The sequence below is a fragment of the Rhineura floridana genome, chromosome 13 (assembly GCF_030035675.1).
Source record: "Rhineura floridana isolate rRhiFlo1 chromosome 13, rRhiFlo1.hap2, whole genome shotgun sequence".
Classification (NCBI taxonomy): Eukaryota; Metazoa; Chordata; class Lepidosauria; order Squamata; family Rhineuridae; genus Rhineura; species Rhineura floridana.
The window spans coordinates 27,212,928-27,227,020 of NC_084492.1; the positions used below are offsets into that span (position 1 = coordinate 27,212,928).

Genomic DNA, 14,093 nt, shown 5'->3' on the forward strand with positions numbered 1-14,093 from the left:
TGACGTCTCCCATCTGTGTTAGTGATAATAGCGGTGTTTTATGCAGCATCTTTGTACTCCAGACCTTAAGAAGACACCGGAATCTTCCATTTGTTCACCTTTGTTCTACAGCTAATATGCTGCTATCATGTTGTCTGTCCCTATTAGGGTTAGTTTGTAATCTGCTTGACTGCCTTTTTAATGTAGCTTTCAGTCCTAAACACCTACTTATGATAAATGCTGTTTAGCAGCATTCCCAGTGTTTCAAATAGACACATGGTTTGTAAACAGAGGGTAAATTGTACACTGGATACAACACAGGTTTCTGAGGTTCCCAGTAATTGGATTTGAGCCTTAGTAGCTGGATTTCTTTACATTGTTTGTTGATAACCTAGTTCCTTGGTTTTCTGACTGAAAGCTTTTTTTTATCCCTTATATCTAGCTTGATTTTGTTGCTTTTGATCACTTAATCAGTAGTGGCTGGAAACTAGTATGTCCTGAACGAGTGAAGAGTTCACCAGTTGCCTGTAAGTGTGCAAGGAATTTGTGAGCTGGGTGAATAGTCAGGATGGGAGGCAGTTTGGTGGGAGCAGCTTTTATTCTTGCAGTGTCTGTAACCGCAATTTTGGAAAATCTTAACGAGCTTCCAAGAAGTGCCTTGTCTCTCATATCATTTTCTCCAGCAATCATGAAGGCATCAATCAAGTGCCCAAAATTTAACAGCAGCCATAATACCTAATCATGGAGCTTGTTCTTGGGAACAACTCTCCAGTATTCTTTAGACATACCAACTCCTGTTAACAGTATATATTGACACCTCTAAGAAGTTCTTATATCCCTTTTATTGGCATCTGCACCCTGTAGGTAGACAAAAGGCAGCAGCTAATGTTGTTGTTCTTCATTCTAGTGTACTATCTACTCCTTTTTCATTATGTTGCTGCTGCTGCTGCTGCTGCTGCTACTGTGTTAAACTAGGGGAATGGGGCCAGTTGGCTAATCTTGTTTCTCAAAAAGCCACTCATTTGTGCTGTTTCAAGCAGGAGGGTCTCCGTTAATGGCTAATACAATTATTCAAGTGATGGGTTTACCATGCCTTCATATTACTCTTTTATTGAGTGTAAACCTGCAGTTCCCAGAGAAGTATTACGTTTTTGTGAAGTTTCTATGCTCATTTCTTTAAGGGTTGCTGTTATTTAAAGACACTTTTATTGGTTTAAATTGGATGGATATAGGAATGGTCTGAAAGAGATGAACTTGATTTTTAAGCATTAATTTTGTTTGCTACGTATTTAAAAGATTTATATCCTACCTGTCCCTTGTAAAACAGTGCTCAGGGTGGCTTATATCACATTAAAAGCAATCTAAGAAATACGTTCTGAAAACAAATGAAATTGGAGCCAAGCACAAAAACTTTAAAATAAAGGATCTGTTCAGAACAACTAGGCAGACCAAATGCTTGCCTGAAAAGAAATATTTTGGCCAAACGATGGAGATGGAAGGCCAGCACAGAGGGAACTAGACAAACTTCCCTGGGTAAGGAATTCCATAGCAAGAGCAGATAAGGCCCTCCCCCACATCCCAACCAGTTCTACCTCTGCCAGTGATAGGATGCAAAGATCTTCTTCAGCTGTCCATAGCAAGGAAGCAGGTTCATACGGAAGGAGATAATTTCTTAGCTATTAAAGCCACTTACGGCTTAAAATAGGGGTGGTTAACCTTTTTTTGGCCCAGTGTCTGCATTGTTGGTTGGCCAACTCTCCAATAGCCACATGTCAGTAGGTGGGCATGCCTAAAGTGACCAGTGCATAGTCACTTGCATGCACACACACTTGTCACACACACTGAAACAGACAGACACAGAACTATTCTGCCAGTCAGCAGAAGAGTGGAGGGTGAGGTCCCCCCACTCCCGATCACAGCTCTGGACTGGGCAGAGGGGGCGCTAGTCCTGCATTAGGGAGAAAACCTCTCCCCCTGCTCTTCAGAGACCTGCCTGTGAAGAGCAGAGAGTGCTGTTTTCTTCCCCCATTGCAGTGCTGGCTAGAGGAAAGGAACGTCCCAGCCCAGCGCTGTGATGGGGAGGAAACGCCTTGACTTTACAAAGGCGCCTCTTCTCCCTCTGGCGTGGTGCCATTGCTGCACTCACGAAACAGGAGGGAGTGCTTCTTCCAGTTCCTTGAGCACTAAGATGCCATAGCAATGGCACCCTGCCAGAGGGAGAAGAGGTGCCTTTGCAAGGTTAGGTGAAAGCAAGAGACAGAGCTTTCAGAGGGGTGACAGGCCACTTGAAGCAATTCACAGGGCAAATGCTGCCCATAGGCCACAGGTTTTCCACCCTTGGCTTTAAAAGGCAATAATCAACTCTCTGAATTGTGCCCCCAAACAAGTGGGAAACCATTGCAGCTGTGGTCAAGTAGGAGTCAGATGTTCCTAGTAGCTAACGCCCACCAGCGGCCTTGCTGCATTTCAGAATGCAGGCAGCCAGTGACAAGAAATACGGAGCAGGGTTTGTGACGCTCCTGAGAAGGAATAGGCAGTCCTGTGGACCTCCTGACTTGCTGTCCCTCCTACATTGTATTGCTGTTGCCTTCTTAACCTGCTTTCTGATTTAGAGGTAAAGCCACACAAAGGCTTGGTCTATACATGCAGTAGAATGAGGTGGTAAGAGCTCTGATGTGATTGAGTGGTTCAAAGTACAGTGGGTCTTACACATTGGAATGCTCTCTTAAAAGAATGACTCGTTGCAAAAACAAAACTAGCGCAGCAGCAATTTGGCTGGCTTAAAAGCGTTTTCTTGGAGAGGTGTGTGTGTGTGTTTTACTTGCCAGGACTCTTTTTTTCCATTTATGTCCTGCCCTTCCTCCCTGAAGGAGGCCAGGGCAGCAAACAAAAACACTCTAAAACATCTTAAAAACAAAAGACTTTAAAACATATTAAAATAAAACATATTTGAAAACATATTAAAATAAAACATATTTGAAAACATACTAAAATAAAACATCTCAAGTATTAAAAATTGTATTCCTCCATCTGTAGCCTGAAGTGGTACAATCAATTTTACCACCTCATTCTGCTACATGTATAGACCAGGCTTAAGATACTGACAAGGGAATTTACATATAATGCAACACTGGGCCAGTTCTATACATGCAGCAGAGCGAGTTGATGGAGGATGAGGCTATCAGTGGCTACTAGCCATGACGGCTATGCTCTGACCCCACAGTTGGAGGCAGTATGCTTCTGAATGCCAGTTGTAGGAATGGGAGAGTGCTCTTGCGCTGATCCTGCTTGTGGGCTTCCCATAGGTATTTGGTAGGCCACCGTGAGACCAGGATGCCTAACTGGTGGGTCATTGGCATTGATCCAGCAGACTCTTGTTATGTTCTTATGTATGTAAGTGGCCATTGGCCAGATAGGAGACGAAGAAATTAAATTTATTATTATTATTATTTATTATATGTGTTCTTATGATGGAATCTTGAGCTGGTGGGATGAACTGTACCCCTTTAAATTGCAAGTGGGGGCATTACGGTTTTGAATGTGCTCTTGTGTCAAATAGATCACCTCTCCCCATAAGTAGAAAACAAGCACATCAAGGAGTAGGCTGCAGCCTTTCACCCTGATATATCTTTCTATTTCCAGGACCCCCTTTCTTTTTTTCTTTTTACATGGGGGAATTCAGAAAAGACACCCCACTCACTGTGTGAAATAATTCAGTCCACTGTACCTCTTCATTGTGTAGATCAGGCTCTATCTTGGCACTGCTAACAATTTGCACTTGCTTGTGGCACATTAGCCCCAAGGATTAGCTTTCCTTGTTTCCAGAGGCTTGGTACAAGGGAAGCAGTATGTAAGCCAATCCAGCTTCTGTTAATGTCTCATCCCATTATCTAGATACTGTAACAATAACTTCTAATCAGCAGAAGATAGAAAATTGTGGCATTTCACCAGCCTTTGATGGCAGCTGCTAAGAGAAGAGTTTTGTAGCCAGGCTAATCAGCTTTTCCTTGTTGAACCAATTAGAATTAAACTCCACAAGCCTTTTCCCCCCTTCCCTGGCACTGCTTCTGAAAGGTTTTGAAACCTATTGGTGTGAGGGTTGAATTAAAGGAACAGTCTAAAATCAGTGTTTCATGGTAAACTGTTAATGAAAATGTTCCAATGGACGCTATGTTTATGATAAACATGCTACATGCGGCAAGACATTTGTTCCCATTTCCATTGTTGCTTGAAGTCCCTTCTATGAGGTTGCAGTAAAGTCTCCAGGTTAGTTTGCTTTTAATTTGAACCTTAACAGTTTTTCCCGCTCATGTTTAATACCTATATTACAGATTGGGCTCTAATTTTCTAAACTTGTATGGGCTGTTGAATGTGAATGCCAAGGTTATAAACCCATTGCTATTTTCTGCATAGATCTTAGGATCTATTCTCACATCCATTTTTACATTAAATGACTTGACTTTACTGCTGTTCCTCATAAAGGTGTGGCGCATTCAGATGTACCATATAAAAAGATGTTATCAATGCTATTAGCTGCAGCTAGACAGGTAATAGCAAGACATTGGCAAACTGAAGACGGAGAGACATTTCAAGAATGGAAAATGTGAATATGGCCCTACACCTCAATGAAAAAAATGACAAAGCCAGCCACAAGCAACAAGACAAACAAACATGGAAGATGATTTTGTCGGTCAATGGAACAGATTCATTCTGTGGTCAAGAACTAGTGAAAGTGGGACCTCAACATCGACTTAACAACAATTTTCATTGAGAGGCTTAATAGGTTGAGATGGAACGATGCATTGCTCTTCACATTCTCCTAATGTAATATGAAAATAAGAATGACACAAATGGTAGTATTGTATATCCAGACAAGACAAAACAAATATGATTTCTATGCATTGATTTCCCCCCAATATTGTTATATAGGAAAAATGAAAAGTCAAAAGATAAAAAGGTGTTGCCCAAGAGGCACCACTTTGTGAAAGAATTAAGGAAAGCTGCCCTGATGAAGGGTTTTCAACGAAGAGCACACTGGGCCCATTCAGATGTATATGAACCATCTTGTATGAGTTTGAACATATGCATCGTCATCCCCATTTTGTGGCTCTGAAGAGATCGGAGATGTCCATTTCCACTCTTAAACAAACCACAGTTTCCCATCTATGTCCAAAGTCAGGGACCTGTGACTTGTTCTAGATGGTAAAAATAAGCCAGGATCGAACCACAGTTTCTTCCTGGCTTGTTGTCACCCACTAGAGTTTAGACAAACCACCATTCCCTGCATTTGGATGTAACAAGGAACTTGTGGTTAATTTAATAACAGTGAAAGTGGATGCTTCTGATCTCCACCTGGCCAAGAAGGAAGGAAGAGAAGTGTGTGTGAGCTTGGGGCTCATTCACCTAGTCGGAAATCATAGTTTGCCATTAACACATGATAACATTGTGTTCATGTTGATACAATTCTCTCCTTGTGCTCATTAAGCTGCCATGTTACTGAGTCAGATCCTTTGTCCATCTTGTCCAGTATTGTCACTCTAAATGACAGTAGCTCTCTAAGGATTCAGGAAGGGATCTTTCCAGACCCAGTAGCTGAGAACCTTTTTAAGTAGGTTGAGATGGAACGATGAAAAATTGAATGTGGGACCTTCAATATAAAATATATGTGCTCTGCAGCTGAACTACAGCCCCCCTCCCCTGCTTTCTGCCCACCCCCTGATTTTTCTTTAAAAATACATTATGAATATTTGCAAGTAATGCTGAATAATGAACATATAACCTCAGGGAAAACCCGAACAAATCATTGGTCCATCTACTACCTATTATTCATAATTTAATTTCTTGGAAACAGCTGGTGTTCTTTGGTTCATAAACTAGTAATTCTCTGTAGATATTTATGAGGTGTTTATTAAAAAGGGGGTTGGCTAATGCCTAATTAGCCAGGCCAGAGATGTTTGAATTGTCATAATGGGTCCTCCTTAGCAAAGAGTGTGACTGCGATAGGAGGTTGGAGGGGGCCCTATAGTCATATAATCCCTTCACCTAATACAGGGACAGAGAACTTTCCAGATGTTGTTGAACTCCAGCTCCCATCATCCCTGATCATTGACCATGCTGACTGGGACTGATGGGAGTTGGAGTCCAACAGCATCTGGAGGGCCAAAGTTCTCTACTCCTGCCCTAGAAGCTCACCTGCCTCCACTAGTGCCCTGCCTATTGGTTCATTTCCTGTAGTTCAGTCTTAAAGCTGGCACAGTACGTTAGCATATGGGTTGCCATGATGGTGGTAGAAAATGCCATGTTACTAATAGAGCATCTCCAGCATGGAGTAATGGCTCTGATGCATGCATGAGGCTTGACATGAGCAGCAATTGCTTTATTTGCATCTATGTTTAGAAATATTCTCCATGAGAGATAGGATGGTATATATCCCTTTCCTTAGACTCTACTTGCACAACACTCTGTATTTATACTGGAAAATTAGGATTGTATCCAACAAAGTCTCAAGGACTTCTGCCTGCATAGTGGGACTTTCTACTTCTCCTCCAATCTGCTTGGGGGTTCCTGTAACCCTTTGGAGCAGATTTGGGGTACGGAAGAGGAAGCTCCAATGCCCAGCTTGGAAATTCTTGTGATAATGGGATGACTTTGTTGGATGCAACCCATCCATCTAAGATGTATCCTTCTATCCATCCGTGCATCCATCCATCTATCTAAGAAAATTCCGTATTGTGGCTTACGTTTTTAAATACTTTAACTGTATACTCCCTTAAATACTTTAACAACTGTATACTCCCTTAAATGGCTCCATCATTTCTCCCTTGTTGCCCCTTATGCCAAGGGTGGCTACTTAGCATTGCCAAAGAGGAATTGCATCACCAAAGAAAGAGGACACATTTGCATGACATTTACATCTGTCAGTTCATGTGTATAGATGCAATGTGAAAATAATGGGTTGTATTCAGCTAAGTCCTACTCAGATGTGACCCACTGAAATTAATCTAAGTTAGACCTGTCCATTAACTTCAGTGGGCCTACGCTGAGCAGGAAAAGAGCTGTATACCACCTAGTTACTATAATTTCTCACTATAGTGAGGAAGACAGTGACCGTACTTATGCCTGCCAGAAAACATATGTCCTCCCAGCTCTCCTGGTTTTTAGAAGTATTTCACTTAAACTCTTTAGTCCTCACCCTGACTGAAATGAAACTAATCAGTGTTATACTTCCAACTCCCATCTCTTCTTCTATTGTCTGTTTCCCATCCTCACCCATGAAGCTCACTTAGGTGACCTTGGGCCAGCCATCTTCTCTCAGCCTAACTTACTTCACAGGGTTGTTGGGAGGATAAAATAGGGGAGTGGAGAACCATATGCACCACCTTGAGGTGCTTGGAGGAAAGGTGGGATAGAAATGTAATAACAAGTGAAAAAGAGGCCACTGCTTTCTCATCAAACTCCTTGAAAGACGAGCACAAGGAGCACTGCCACTGTTTCTGCCACTGATGCAATCTCAGCAAGACCTTCAAACCCAAAGCCCCAGATGTCCAAACACAAGGTGACTCCAAAAATATATATTACAGATGGCCAGTGACCTTTAAAGATAAACTGCTGAAAAATAATAAAATAAGCCTAGTGTCATCATTTTATCCTAGCTTTTTTTAAAAAAAAAATCATCAGTGAGAAGGGATCTGATATGCAAGTTAGCCTTCAGGGAGTTGAATTTTATTTCCAGAGCTGTGAGCATAACAAACTTTTTTTCTTTCTCCTTCTGTGTTTTTCAGCTCTGTTGGGTTAGCGAAAGCAGCCTTAGAAGCAATTAATGGATTCAACCTCTTTGGCAATCAGGTAGTAAAAATATTTAATTATTTGTTCATTCTCCAAGAAGAACTGCTTGTTCTTCAGTAAATTGCTTTCATTGCAGATCAAAGGACTCCTAATATCCATATGGTAAAGCCTGTTCAGTCTCCAGTTCTGTGTTATTACTTTTTTTTTTTTTTAGGATGTAGGCTAGCAAATTATTCCTTGCTACTTTGGATACAGGATTCATAGCCTAACAAAATCAGCTCTTTCCTTAGTTAACAGAAGTAATGTTTCCTTCCAGACATTTAGTTAACTTGTGAAAAGTGAAATGTATAGAAGTTTCCCCTATTCTAGCCTTTTGATCCAGACATTAAACTCTGATTGATTATACCTTTCTGCCTTTTTCAGTTTTCAGTCTCATGCAGCACACCATCCATTTCTTTTACCAGCCTTATTATGTGTTTCCCCAATCTCCCTGCCCTTCCATCAGATAATTTGGAATCCATCCAGTAGCCAGGCCCTTCATCAGTTGTTCTAACACTGTTCTGATATACACACACCTCTCTTGATTATCACAGAATCTGATCCTAGCTCTTTCTCACTCTCTGTGTATTACATGGCCATAAAAGTGCAAGGGAAAGGTTTAATGCTTTGTGTGCAATCTGCCTTGTCCCTCTTCAGCAACTGTTTTATAAGAGGGCCATTTTCATGAGAAGATGGAACCAGGAATAGCCTCACAAATGGACCCAACAAGTTCTGTTGCCACACCATAAATACTGCTCTCTCTTGATAGTCCTGTTTTAGATACAGGTTGATTAAGACTGCAAGAGTCCTGCTGGATCAGACCAAGTGTCCATCTAGTCTAGCATCTTGTTTCCCATGTTGACAGACCAGATGCCTCAAAAAGCTCACAAGTAGGGGCTGAAGGAAACAGCCTTCTTCCATCGTTGCTCCTCAGCAGCTAGTAATCAGCAGCATTCTGCCTCTGATTTATAAGTTTCATTTAACCGGTGACAGACCTACCCTCCATGAAATGTGTCCAATCCTCCTTTAAAATCATTCAAGCTAATGGCAGGTTTTTCACCCTCTCTTCTAACCCTAGAACTTGGGGACATTCAATGAAGCTGAATGTTGGAAGATTCAGGACAGACAAAAGAAAGTTCTTCTTCACACAGTGCATAGTTAAACTATGGAATTCACTCCTACAAGAGGTAGTGAAGTGATGGCCACTAGTTTGGGTAGCTTTAAAAGAGGTTTAGACAAATTCATGGAAGATAAGGCCATCAGTTGTTACTAACCACGATGGCTATGTTCTGCCACTATAGTCAGTATGCTTCTGAATACCAGTTGGTAGAAACTGCAGGAGGGGAGAGTGCTGTTTTGCTCAGGTCCTGCTTGTGGGCTTCCCATGGGCATCTGGTTGGCCACTGTGAGAACAGGATGCTGGACTAGAAAGACCATTGGGTCATATGTTCTTATGACCATCTCTGTAACATTTGTGGCCGTAAATTCCATAAATATGTTTGTGTGAAGAACTACTTCCTTTTGTCTATCTTTAATCTTCTGGAAGCCAAATTAATTTCATTTCCAGTAGTCTGTGTGTGTGTGTGCTCTCTCTGGTTGCCAGTTCCCTATTGTGACATAACCTTGTGTGCTGTCATAACCTTGTGTGCCTTTCCGAAATTCTCCATTTGTCTCCCTTCTGAAAGCAGAGTACCATCAGATAAGATGCATACATTTGAAAATCCTCTTTTATGAAAACATTATTTTTCCTACTCTGATGACTGAATTAAAAATTATGCTGTTAAAGTGCAATGAACTGATAGTGTATTAATCATGTTGTGTGCAGTGGGTTTTTCCCCCACAAGAAATTCGCAGTTTTCATTTACAAATCACAAGTGCAGGATAGATATCTATGCACAGTAGGAAGACCGCCCAACCACTAATAAAATAAAACTAAGAAGGCAAAAGTTTCTTAAGGAATAGTTACATTCAAAGAATCAGATTCTTTTTTTAAAAAAAAATCAAATGGTAACAGCTTCTTTTTGTGGAAATATGGTCATCTTTGTTTAATCTGAGGACGCCACTGTCAGACACTGCTGGCATGCAGAGTAACAGACACACTTATCTGAAAAGCTTAAGACTTCTTAAAGGGATTTGGCTTACTTTTAACTGGATCCTTATGGAGCACAGGGTAAAGTGTAAACAGCTACCAGGGGGAAAAACTTTTTTCAACTTTAATTTAACAATGTCTTTATCTGGGGGAATTGGAAGCTTGAGCATTTGCAAGTAACCTCTGTTTGGGCTTGAAATAACAGAACTCAGCCTGTTTGCTTTCTCTGTGTTTCCCATGGATATAGAACTGATCTGTTTTTAAAAGTGGATCTAGGAAATCCATGACTTAAGCCTCATTACAATACCAGAGCGGATTAAGCCTTATATTGGGTCAGACCACTGGTCCATCTACAGTAGCTTGGTATTGTCCTCACTGACTGGCAGCTGCTCTCCAGGGTTTCAGGCAGGGAGTATTTCCTAGCCCTACCTGGAGATGCTGGGGATTGAACATGGGACCGTCTGCATTCAAAGCAGACACTCTGCCACTGGTCTACAGTTCAGTGTTTAACCCCCAGCTCAGTACAGAAGACTAGTTCCGAGTTGTGTTCTGCCACATGTGTTGGGGTAGATATAATTTGAGACAGGCCCATGATTGTCATGGAGCCCATGAACTCCCAAGTCACTCCAGAGAAAGCATCTTCAGCATGTGTGTTGAAGTCCCTCAATATCAAAAGCTTTGGGGTCCTCACACCTCTGAAACTACCTCTGTCAGCTCAGGGAGGGATATTGTTAGGCAATGGGGTGGAACACTATCAGAATCCCAATCCTGTCTCGAGTTCCCAATGCCAGGTATAGACATAGAAAACTAGTTGACTGCTCGATAGAGAGTATCTGACCATGGAAATGAACTTGAAGATCAAGCCTACTCCACCTCCTTGCCCCTCAAGCCATGGATGATGCTGACTTAGATATCCCGCTGGACATATCCAGGTGAGGTTTACACCTTCCCTCTTCAGCCAGCTGGGTCTCAGTTACACAGGCCAAGTTGGAATGTTCTTCTTGGATAAGCCCAGAGATAATCAAGACCTTCCCATTTACTGACCTGGCTTTTACTAGCATCACCTTCAGACCTGAGGGGATTGAGATAAGCCGCCAGTGTTACTAAGGCTAGAAGGTGGATAGCACGAAGATGTCTAACCCTCCTTTCCCCTGGTCCACATCTCAATTTCTCACTATCACAGCCTCCCCATGATTACGGTGACTCTTCTTTCCTCTCCTTCCCCAGTTCATCCCTTCCCCTCCCAAAACACATTCCCTGTATAATACCAACGGAAGCCTTTAACCAACACAATAGACAACATGGAGCCTTCCCTCCCCTCCACAAGTGGTTGTTGGACTCCAACTCCCATCAGCCCCAACCAGCATTGCCAATGGTCAGGGCTGTTGTGAGTTGTAATCCAACGACATCTGGCGGGCACCACATTGGCTACTCCTGAATGAGAACAATTGAGGCACTGCCAATTATGACAAATATTAATTGCACCATAAAAGTAATCATTAATAATCAACTTAGCCATTCAATTTATCACAGAGAAAATCTACCCAAGTAGTTAATAACACAAATTCCAATCCACTCTCCCCCCACTCAATTAACATAATGAATCCTCTTCATCCAGCTGAATTGAAATATTCCCTATATATAACAACAACCTTCCCAGGCTAGTCAAGGCCTTCTTCTCAGCACCTTCTTTCTACCAGTTTCTCATATAACCTTGGGATCAGCATCCACAGAGGCCTATCACCAACACTTGACTTTGTTTCACCTTGAAGGGAAGATACCTTCCTTTAGTGTCATCTCTTTGGGGTGGCACAGATCTCATTCTGCTGCTGCTGTACCAGAAATGGCCTGTTTATTTCCAAGGCTCACCATAGATTATATGGAGATTGCATTTCCCTCTAGAAGTAGCAGATATTATTCTTGCTCTGATTTGTACTGCTTTTTTCATGCCACTTCTCCCAGTACTCCTGGATGCTACTGGCCTGTGCTCACAGTCACCTTGGCAACTGATCTGGGCCACCAGTCCAGGACAGTTTCTCTCTTTTCTTGCAGTTGCCCCAGCAACTGACCTGTGGTGTTGAGGCACTGTGTGAAGAAGTGCATTCTCTTGTCTATTCTGAATCTTCCAACATTCCGCTTCATTGGATGCCCTCGAGTTCTAGTGTTAAGAGAAAGGGAGAAAAACTTTTCTCTATCCCCTTTCTCCATGCCATGCATAAATTTTATACACACTTCTACTATGTCACCTTTTAATTTGCCTTTGCTCTAAACTAAAGGCAACTAAGAGGTGACATGACAGAAGTATATACAATTATGCATGGTATGAGAGAAGTGGTTTTTATACTTTTTTTTTTTTTAAAAAAGTGGACTTTTGATTGTTCCATTTAAAACCATCACCCTGCAGTTAAAAAACTGCAAAACTCTCTAGCACATTTGGGCGAAAGACCCTAGCCCAGTCCTATTAACGTAAGGGAGCATTCAGAAATACGGTCACGTATATTCTGACTGAATATTCCATTCTACCTCTGAGCATTCTATCACTTCATTCTCTTGCATGTGATATTTTCCAGTAAGAGTTAAATTATGCTCTTTGTGAGGGACCGTGGTTTGGCTCATTATATATATATATTTAAAAATGGTGATATTCTTCTGCATGTTTCAGTAGCATTTAGCAGGGGTAAAAGTATCTAAAAATAAAACAAGCCTGTAATCCTTATTTATTTGGGAGCCCCATTGAATTAGCTTACTTCTAGGTAGATGTGAATGGGCATCTCTTGATTCTAACCTCTGTGTATTTATTTATTTTTGCACATTCTTTAATTTTTCTTCGGATCTGGATTTACTGGCACTTCTCTCTTACTATTTTCCCCACAAAGCAGTTGCGGCAAACCATGCAATTAGATTTTGCAGCATCAGTTTTTCTCAAACTTCACTGATCATACACTTGAAACCATGTAAATGAATTTAGACTACTTTGAGAGCTATTTGAATCTGTGTTAAGGAGCAGCAAGGTATAATTACACATCTTAAAAAATCAATCTTGGGTTATTGACCTATGTTTGGCTTTGCAATACTGTAGTGTTTTTTTTAAAAAATGCACAAGATAGAAATGAATTTGATATTATCCAGGGTTCATTAATCAAGAACCAGGAGTTTTCTGTGACATCTTTCCTGCTGTTGATTTGTTTACAAGAAAAGGTACTGTCTCAGCATTTAAGAATGGTCAAAAGTTCTAAAATTAGGATTGGCAGGAAGCAAAAGAAATCATATTCTGCTACGTTAAGAAAATGGAATATAGCTTAAATGACTTTCTGAAAAATAAAGTTTAAGTGGACCTTCAACATTTCTGTAACTTCTGAGAATATATTGAATTTTTTTTTAATTGTGCAGATCACTAAGTGTACATGGTATTTTTCTGGAGTTTCACAACCAAAAACAGGTTTCCCCCCCCCCAAGCTTACAATCAAGCCTAAGGAAGGGAATGGAGGGAGAGCTGAGGGAAGAACAAGAGTGCAATCTAGTCACATATGCTTAAACCAAGGCCAGCATGTACAGCTTTCAGGGCCCCCGTGTCCCAACAGAGCCCACCAATGCACTCATAGGAACATAGGAAGCTGCCTTATATTGAGTAAGACCATTGGTCCATCTAGCTCAGTATTGTCTGCACTAACTGGCAGCAGCCCTCCAGGATTTCAGGCAGGGTTCTCTCCCAGACCTGTTTGGAGATGACAGGGACTGAAACTTGGACCTTCTGCATGCAAAGCAGATGCTCTGCCACTGAGCTACGGTCCTTCCCCAATGTTTCCCTTCCAAGATAACTGCTTCTGGTTCCCTGTGCTGGGTAGCCAGGTGTGGGGACCACCATTTTAATATCTCATAATGACCCAACAAAATATAACTCTGGGGCATTGTGAGAGAATAAAATAGTGGCTTCAAGTCACTGGCACTGATCAGAACTTTGCTGCTTGTTGCTGCTGCCTCTGCCACACACACCCCCTGTAAACCTGCTAGGACCCATCAAAGTAGGAGAGAGTCCCCCAGAGGCTTCTTTGCTGAGAATCCCCTCAAACCTGACACAGGTCCTGACATAAGCTTTGTAATGGGTTCGCGTGAGAATCGAGATGCAGCTTCTACACTCCATCAGACAATTACAGAGAGTTCCCTAACCCTCAGCTTTTAGAGTAACACAGAAGGCTGAAGA

At 41.7% G+C, this 14,093-nt stretch overlaps 1 protein-coding gene across 6 annotated transcripts in view; it reads left to right on the forward strand.

Moving 5' to 3' along the window:
• The window catches only part of PHKB (phosphorylase kinase regulatory subunit beta), a 154,655-nt gene that overhangs the window by 64,348 nt on the left and 76,214 nt on the right, over positions 1 to 14,093 (forward strand). For all 6 annotated transcript variants that reach the window (XM_061594575.1, XM_061594576.1, XM_061594572.1 and 3 more), the window contains one exon: positions 7,761 to 7,824. In XM_061594575.1, coding sequence (XP_061450559.1) covers positions 7,761 to 7,824 — 64 coding nt within the window. The remainder of the gene's footprint in view (positions 1 to 7,760; positions 7,825 to 14,093) is intronic.